The 9,220-nt window shown below is 45.6% G+C and overlaps 1 protein-coding gene across 1 annotated transcript; it reads left to right on the top strand.

Moving 5' to 3' along the window:
* The first annotated feature begins 461 nt into the window (after window positions 1-461).
* On the top strand, window positions 462-1,769 carry LOC123402326. Its single transcript, XM_045096228.1, has one exon. The coding sequence runs from the start codon at window positions 525-527 to the stop codon at window positions 1,680-1,682; it is 1,158 nt and encodes a 385-aa protein (XP_044952163.1). The 5' UTR covers window positions 462-524; the 3' UTR covers window positions 1,683-1,769.
* The last annotated feature ends 7,451 nt before the right edge of the window (window positions 1,770-9,220 follow it).

The raw sequence follows: 9,220 nt of genomic DNA, 5'->3' as shown, positions 1-9,220 counted from the left end.
CCTGTTACAGAGGCGGTTTACAAGGAACAGTTGCTAAAACAAGGCAACCGGCAACGGATTATCCCATTAATTAATACATTTAATTAATCCCTAACAGTTTTCGTGCCAATACTTGGTACCTATGCCATTGACTTTTGAGATTTATGAATGGTTTGATATGTCTTATGCGTACCATCGGTTATTGGAATGTGAATGTCAATGATGCTCATGCCTCATGGTATGTAAACGCAAGACCATCAAGATGTTTTTTTTTTGAAATGTGCCGTATCATCTAAAGCTCTTTTTAGGAACACAAGATCATCTTCATTTTTTTTAGGGAGATGAGTCACTTTGTTTTTTTCCTGAGGTGGTTATTTTTTAGGGCATTTGGGCGGATCCAAATGTGTCTCTAGTCTAACTCAGCCCGGCCCGCCCCGGCCCGGCCCATCTAATCCTCCTCAAGGTTGGACCAGACACCGCACCAAACGCAAACCCTCACCACTCTCTCCTCCGTCTCCCTCGCCGCCGGCGCCGCCGCCGCCGCCATGCTCCGGCTGCGAAGCTCCATCCTCGCCCATCTCCTCTCTTCTTCTCCGGCCGCCTCTCCCGCATCCCCTCTCCACCGCCTCATATCCGCCGCCGCGCCCGCCATTCCCCCGAACCCTGGCAGCTTCGCCGTGGAGGAGTACCTCGTCTCCACCTGCGGCCTCACACAAGCGCAGGCCGTCAAGGCCTCCGCGAAGCTGTCCCACCTCAAGTCCCCCGCCAAGCCCGACGCCGTCCTCGCCTTCCTCGCCGGCCTCGGCCTCTCCGCCGCCGACGTCGCCACCCTCGTCGCCAGGGACCCGCGGTTCCTCTGCGCCGGCGTGGAGAGAGTCCTGGCCCCCAACGTCGCCGCGCTCACCGGCGCCGGGTTATCGCGTTCCGACATCGCGCGCGTCCTCTCGCTCGGCCGCCCCCAATTCCGTCACAGAGCCATGGCATCCACTCTACACTACTACCTGCACCTCTTGGGCTCCCTTGACAACCTCCTCCGTGCGCTCAAGTATGGATCCCTTTTCTCCTCCGACGTCGAGCGCGTGGTCAAGCCCAATGTCGCCCTCCTGCACGAGTGCGGGCTAGGTGCTTGTGATATTGCCAAGCTGTGCCTGTCTTCGCGATGGCTGCTCAACACCAACCCGCAACGCCTCCAGGCGATGGTGGTATGCGCTGAAGGTCTAGGTGTGCCCCGTGGATCTCGTATGTTCAGACAGGCGTTGCATGCTGTCGCATTCCTCAGCCAGGACAAGATTGCCGCCAAATTGGAGTTCTTGAAGAACACTTTCAGATGGTCGGATGCTGAGGTGGGCACTGCTGTTTCCAAGGCGCCGACGGTACTGGAATTGTCTAAGGCTCTGCTGCAGAGGAAGTCAGAGTTCCTCATCTCTGAGGTGGGATTGGAACCGGCATACTTGGCTCATCGGCCGGTAATTCTTAATTATAGCATGGATGGCCGGCTAAGGCCCCGGTACTGCGTTGTGAAATTTCTTAAGGAAAATGCATTGCTAGATCGTGACCGGGACTACTATTCTGCAGTCGTGCTGACCGAAAAGGTATTCATGGAGAAGTACATATGCCCTCACAAGGTAGCTGCACCACACCTCACTGAAGACTATGCAGCCGCTTGCAGAGGGGAAGTGCCGACTAGATTTATATTTTCATGAACCAAAAACAGGCCATGAAAGTTTGTAGCGGTGAATGTCACAATAAAGTTTTCACTCTGAGTCATAAGCTGGTGATTCTTGTTTTCATATTCTTTGCCTAGCTGGATATTGGTTGTCTGCTATAGTATGTCTTTACATATTGGTTTGGCCATTGCTAAATGAAAGCTGATATTAGGATTCCGCAGGTGCTGGTATGTTTGTTACATCAATCAGTAGAGAAGAAAGCATGACACAGTACTTGATCATTCTCATATCATATTTACATACTTAATGGAACTGAATGAGTGGAGATTTGGCAATTCTGCAAATGCATTGAAGTATCAGTGAGTAGTACATCTGTAGTCTTGATATCTGTATGGTATGTGATCACCGTAGAGGATGTGGTTTTGATCTGGTTTGTCTGCTTGCTCTTGTTTTTCTACTCCATTCTTTCTAGGTTAGCTTCTTTTGGAAGGGATTAACTGAAGGTATTCATGGTTCACTAGCTTGTATCAGTTTTTCCCTTCATTTTCTCATTTACTACTGAATGGCTACTGGCTGATACCTTCAGTTGAAGTGAGAGCTGGGGTCTGAAAGCTGAATAATGTAGTAACGTTTCTGTAGACAGCCTAGCCATGCAGGACTAATCCGAAGGCCCTTAATTATTACTTGAGAGGCAGCATGGTTCCCGCTGTTGTCTGACATACATTTTGCTCGTATGTACGTGGTTGCATCGAATGAATTTTGGAGTACAATTTGCATTTCGTCTGTGTGTTAGATTTTCTTCCAGTTTGCTTTTTAGTTGACGAGTTTTACCAAAGATAGACATGCAACTTTTGAGGATGGCATTGAGGTTGCAGACTACGCCATTTAACATCACTAGTAACCTATGAAGTGCACAGTTTAGACTTTCATCTTTTGAATCTGTGAGCAGTTATGTATTATGCTGTCCATGCTTTCTGAAGCCCTGTGTTTTCAGAAGTGCAGCTTTACGATGCAAATCAGCATTGCGGTGCAGCAGCAGGCTTCCTCTCTCAGCCAACATTCCATGGGGAATACGAGTGTTGGTATGTCCTGTGCATTGGTGCATCGTAGTGGCTCAGTTTGTAGTATGGTTATTATCAGTGTCTCCTACCAATTGATCTGAGCAATTAAATCTGAAGTAACGGGCATCAGTATCTATGATATGTTCTTGGCCTGGCTCCAGTTTTATGGCGTATTTGATATTTTGTTCTTCAAAATGTTGTTGTTCTAATTAGAGCATCAGTAACCAAGCTTAATGGTTTCGATGCTCTTGTATATGTTTCATTGCAACCTTGCAGAAAACAGACATGGTGAGGATGTGTTGAAACTGGATGTAGATTCATGGTGCTTTTAGATGATGGGCGAAGCATGGCGGCTTGGGCTTTGTTTGCTATATACGCTAGGCAGGATTCTGATTTCTGATGCCTCGAAGCAGCTTCGACGACAAGTATGTACACTAGGCATGACTGAGCGGGAGTTTTGTTCAGAGGAGAAGAAGCTCCTTCTTGTATTTATTGTGCTCAAGGATTGTATATAATATATGCAAGGATGCACACACACATTTCTGTCGCCCGCAGGATTCTTTTTGTCCGCTGCCGCTGAATCGAGTGAGGCAACCTTACTGGATAACAAGTTGAATAAACTAGGCGCTTTGGCTAATTTGCACGTTAAGCTCCGTGTTTCCTCTGGCTGAGGACACCTAGGTTTAAGCAATTGATTGGTCTGTCTCGGTAAGTTCTGTACTCCCAACTTCGAAGTTAGAGCTGAAAGTTTTGTACTATGAAATTCTGAATCTTTCTGACTTGCACGGTTGCATCCAACTGACCCAAGTGAACAAGCTATCTATAGCAATCGAAGTTTTTTTTTTCTGAATCTTTCTGACCTGATTTTTTTCCTTACTTCCAGCCATATTAACTCGAATGGCAGTAGACTGAAATGCAGGTGAGGTGAATGGATCGATTGGTGAAGTTGTTAGGTTGATCTCTCGTTCAATGGGCCCAACGGTCCATTGGAACCTTGACCCACGCCCTGATCGGGGGCGTCCAGCCCAAGCAAGGCTGGTGGGCCCCTGTCGCGCAGTGCTATAAAGAGGAGGTGGGGACCATGGCACAAGACACAAGGTTCGCCGTCACTGGTTCCCCACTCTCAACCCTAATCCGATCCAGAGGGTAACACTGAAGCGATGGGAAGTCCATCACCGTCGCTACCGCATCTCTCTCTCCTTCCCCACCGTCGTCACCACCTCACGACGGTCGCTGAAGGGAGCTCATCGAGTTCACCATATAAGGTAATAAATCACTATCTCATCCTGAACACATCAAGCCTAAGATCCACGAGAGCTATCAATGGTATCATGAGCCACTAGACGTTAGATGTGTTTTCGGTTGAAACATGTACAGAAAAGTTTTCCCTCCCCATTAAGAACCCTAGAAGAGGGCAAAGAACAAGATGAAAAGCAAATGAAAATGAAAGTCATCGGATTTCCATCCGGCAAAGAGCGCCGCCTCGGCCGCTCCCGTTCCCCTCGATCCCCACACGCATCGGCAAGCCGAGGTGTGGGGAAGAAGAACATCACCCCTCATCGGGGCAAAGATTCTACCCCTTCGGGGGCAAAGCACAAGTCGGATTGAATCCGAAAAGGCAAAAAAGAGAGCAAAGAAACCACCCCAACCGGGGCAAAGGGCACCACCACCGCGCCCTTGACGGTGGCGCGTTCACCTCGGAGGTGCTCGCGCGCGCCGGCAAAGGAATGGAGATGGCGTCGCCGCTGCAGATCTTCTCTGCACGGAAAAGCACTAAGGGGCAAAAGGGCCCCCCAACGCACCCCTTGACGGCTACGCGCTCTCCCTCGGGAGCCCGCGCACACCGGCAAGAGGGGTGGAGAAGGCGCCGTTGCATCTCGTCTTCCTATCTTTCTCTGTGTGACAGTGGGGAAAGGGAAGGGGAAGGAACAGCCGGCGACGCGCGCGGGAGGGAGGAACCAGGGACCGCGAGAGAGCTCTCTGCGCGAGGGTAGAGGTGAGCGGCGCCGGCGGCCATCTTTAAAACTCTCTGGCAGGGCATGCAACCACCACGCAAGAAGCAACCTGCTCCTGTCGCGAGCAGGTGCGTGGAACGAGCAGTAGAACGGCGCGCAGGGGAAAGATCAGGGTGGTGCGCGCGACGCGGTGGCCCCTGGTCGCCGTTGCCGGCGGCCAGCCCTAGAACTCGCTGCAAGGAGCAGAGGTTGGCACAGGCCCAGCCGCTGCGCGCAAGAAAGAGGAAAGGCTCGCTGCGCGAGAAAGGGAAGCGCGCTCGGCCAAGGGGCTCTGCTCGCCATTGCCGGCGGCCAGCCCTCAAGCTCCCCGGTGGGGAGAGCCGCAGCGGCGCAAGGAACTGCACGAACGATAGAGGAAAGCGAGCGGCGCGGGGGGAGGAGGAATGACCGAGGGTTTCCCTCAGGCCCTCGCTCGCTCACCTTTTTGATCCACCGATCTCCAAGGGGGGGCGTCGGATCTAAATCAACGGCAGGGAGCAAACCCTAGCTCCCTGCGGGACTTTTGGGCCGAACGTGGAGGCGCACCAGGTCGAGGCCAAGCAGGCTTGCGAGCCGCGCCAGGCCGAGGCAGGCCGCCGTGGGGGGCGCTGGCATAGGCCCAAGACTGCCACCTTCTTTTTTATTTTTAAGCAAATTTATTTTCTCTCTATTTTAAGCAGATTTAAAAGTTTTTTCTAGGCATTTTTTCCTACGAAAATATGTTTAGGAAATAGCAAAGAAAAATGTTCGAAGTTTCTATAAAAGCAATGTTGATTTTTCTGAAAAGAAAAATAAAAGGTTCTGAAAATAAAAGAAAGATTTTCAGAAAAAAAAAATTCATGGATTTTATAAAAGAGATTATAAAGTTCATGAATTTTTAATTTTAACAGAATTTTTTTTTCTGTAAAGGTGTATGAATTTTCATATTCACGTTTTTCCGCTGCAAAGTAAAAAGGTTTAATCCTCCAATTAAATTGGAACCAATGGAAAATTTAATTGGAAAAACTGTTCTTAGTAACGTATTTTTCCCTGTGGGTGAAGTAAAATTCAAACAGTTTCCGCTATAACAATAGAAAGATGTTTGTTTTAAAGTTAAAATATGGTATTGTTGTTTCCTGACCAACGTTGATGATAACAATACCATATTTGTATGAGTCATCTTATGTTCAAAGCTTAAATCTCTGATAAATTTTGTATCAAAGTGATCAATTTTGAGAGCACAGATAAAGAAATGCATATTTCGCATATTTCTGCTGCAATATGGTTAATGATGATGATTATTTCTTAGCAAAGTTGTTTAATAGAAATACTATCATCACATTGTTTATGAGTTATATGCATTATTTCTATTTCTGCCCAACGGTGATATGGAATTAATGCAGAAGAATGATGTTTTATTCTAATTCTGCGACAACGGTGATTTAGAATATACAAAAAATGTTTTAAAGGGTTTAATGTGCATGATTTTAACCAGACCAACGTAGGGTTATTTTTATGTTCATTACCGTTGTTTATTTGCTAAGCTCTCCGAGACTAAAAGTTTTCTTTTCATGCTTTCATTCCTGAAAGCGAATGATTGGGTACTAGTGACCCGAAAGATGGAAAAGAAAGGTCATAACTTGAGGGAATATATTCTCTTTAAAGAATGGCCTCAAACAAAAAGAACTCTTGGATATTAATTCAAGAAAAGAAAAGAGATAGATCATTGATCAGAGTCTTGGTTGACGAATGTCTTTCATGTACTCTCTATGAAGAAGTCTCCTTTTTCAGTCAACATGATTGAAATGAAACAAGCAACATGCATGTTTAATTTGACCAATGTCGGATCAAACATGTGTGTCAAATATAATTCAGATTTATTTCTGATTATGTAGTCAAAAGAGCCAATTATGACATTTATGTCCCTTACAGGGAATTACCCGCATGGTGGGAAAAGTCTGGGAAAAATGTCTGCGTAACAGGGTAAAGTTGACATTGTATTATGTCAACAATCCGTGTATGGCGGGAGAAATTTTGGCAAAGGCCTTATCCTGTATAACAGGAGAAAGTTATGATGACTCATGTGCGGTTAATGTGTCCCACTATGGGAGTAAAGTATGGAGTAGCTATTAAGCTTTCCTAGTATCGACCGTACACCTTATGTGTAACGGTCATTATGCAATCACTAAAACCAGAGAGGATAAAAGTAACATACGAACCTAAAGAAAAGAATGATATGCAAGTGTGACTTGCAAAAGTGACAATTATAAAGAACTCTGTTGAGTTTGTGAAATGAAATGAGGAAAAATGTACTCCCATACTAGTTAACATATAACTTCATTTTGCATGAAGTGATAAGATGAATGAGCTAGATAATCGAAGTTTCCTCAATTCACAAGAGCTATGAATGGGTTTCGAAATTGTGGCAGAAACGTTCTTGCCACATTTCGAGGGGGAGAAAGAGACATGAAATACATTGTAGTGTATTTCATGTCTCCCCTGTACTTTAGATGATGTGATGCACATTACTCCTCTGTACTTTAGATGATGTGATGCACATTATGCATCTAAAGTGATCCATTAATGAAGAATGTGATTGTCAAGGGGAGTACGACAATCATTAGAATACCGTCATTATGATACCCCTAAAGAAAAGAAACAATTGTATTTCCGGATCTTTTATAGTTCCGAAAGCAGACTAAGGAATACAACAATGGTGCTTAAAGTGCCATAAAGAAGAAAGTTTAAAGATACGCCATTTCTTTAGTGAAGATGGAGTAATCTGGGGGAGCATGTTGTATGACTTATACAACACCTGTTGTTAGCTCTACAAGGGATCTTCTGATACAGATCCCTGTAAAACCTATTGCCTTTTGGAAATGGGTGACTATAGAATTAATTTGTCTCTTGGCAATGACAGAGCAACGACAACCCCATATGAAAGAAGTGTCAGTACCTGAGATTTTGATGGTCTCTAGGAATGTGAAAATCAGATACTTGTGACTACTATAAAGTCTATGTTAGTGAAATTCCATCATTTGAATTTCACTAACATAGACTTTATGAAGGATCTACAAGGCAAATGTGACTCCAAAGGAAATATGTAAAGGTGTAAAACATGACTTAAATCGAAAGATTTTGTGCAAAGAAAATGAGCGGGCAATTGCATTCATGCAAAGTTATAGAATGGGAAATTCGTTTCCCAATTTCTGTGCATGTGGATGACGTCCTACTTGCTAGTGGTGATGTCAATTCTAGTGCAGGAGGAGAGAAGAAGTTCTTGTCCTCAGAGTTCAAAAGAATAAAAGGGGTATTAGGAATGTCGCATGAAAATGCTAAGAAAGATTTCTAAAGTATGCATACGAGAAAACCTACGCCTGTTCTTATAGTCAAGGGTAATGGAACTGGAAACTATGGTGTTTCAAAAGTTAATAAGAAAAGATTGTAAACCAATATGGTACCATATGCTTCAGTTGTTGGAAGCTCAAGATGTTACCCTGACACAGTTCACGTATATATCCGGGTTGTTTTGGCAATATCCAGTCCATAGATAAATCAATGGAATGGAGTCAAAGATATCGGCCTCATGCTGAAAGAAATAAGTGCTCTCAAAAGATTGTGAGTACAAAGGCAGGACTTGTGAAATGTATAGCGAAATCCACAATTGTCGCTAACTTTCATACTCGGAGTTTTGTGTGGAAAATCTCCAAATGAGTGAAACGATTGTCATCAATGTAATGCAATGATATGTTATAGCTTGATATGAGGCTGAGGGACAGGCAAAATGGTTAAGGCTACCTGTACCCGGAGTTGATAATGGTTGACAACAACGATAACCATTTTAAGTTCTTTCTCTCATGTCACAACGAGTCAAGTGTTGATGCCAAACACACTCACAAAGAGTTACTGTTGTGAAGGAGAAAGTCCGGAATTGTGGAAAAATGCTTGAAGCATAAAAGCAACAAACAAGTGTTTGTAGATCTGCTTATCAAAGGTTTACCGCCCAGTGTGTTCGGAGAACACACAGTCGACATGAGTTTTATGGTACAGTCTAAAATTTCCGGACAATAAAGGGCCCAAGGTTAAAGAATCTGTCTCAGAATAGGGAGGTACATTGTGGTTGTCTGATTCCATCGGCAATTGAGCTGTGACGATGAAACATGCCCTATATATTGATCTGTTGCGAAACGAGTAAAGTTAAAAGCATATGATCATATCAAGGGGGAGAATGTTAGGTTGATCTCTCGTTCAATGGGCCCAACGGCCCATTGGAACCTTGACCCACGCCCTGATCGGGGGCATCCAGCCCAAGCAAGGCTGGTGGGCCCCTGTCGCGCAGTGCTATAAAGAGGAGGTAGGGACCATGGCACAAGACACGAGGTTCGCCGCCGCCACTGGTTCCCCACTCTCAACCCTAATCCGATCCAGAGGGTAGCACTGAAGCGATGAGAAGTCCATCACCGCCGCTACCGCATCTCTCTCTCCTTCCCCACCGTCGTCACCACCTCACGATGGTCGCTGGAGGGAGCTCATCGAGTTC

The sequence above is a fragment of the Hordeum vulgare genome, chromosome 6H (genome assembly GCF_904849725.1).
Source record: "Hordeum vulgare subsp. vulgare chromosome 6H, MorexV3_pseudomolecules_assembly, whole genome shotgun sequence".
Lineage (NCBI taxonomy): Eukaryota > Viridiplantae > Streptophyta > Magnoliopsida > Poales > Poaceae > Hordeum > Hordeum vulgare.
This window is presented reverse-complemented; position numbering and strand designations above follow the sequence as displayed.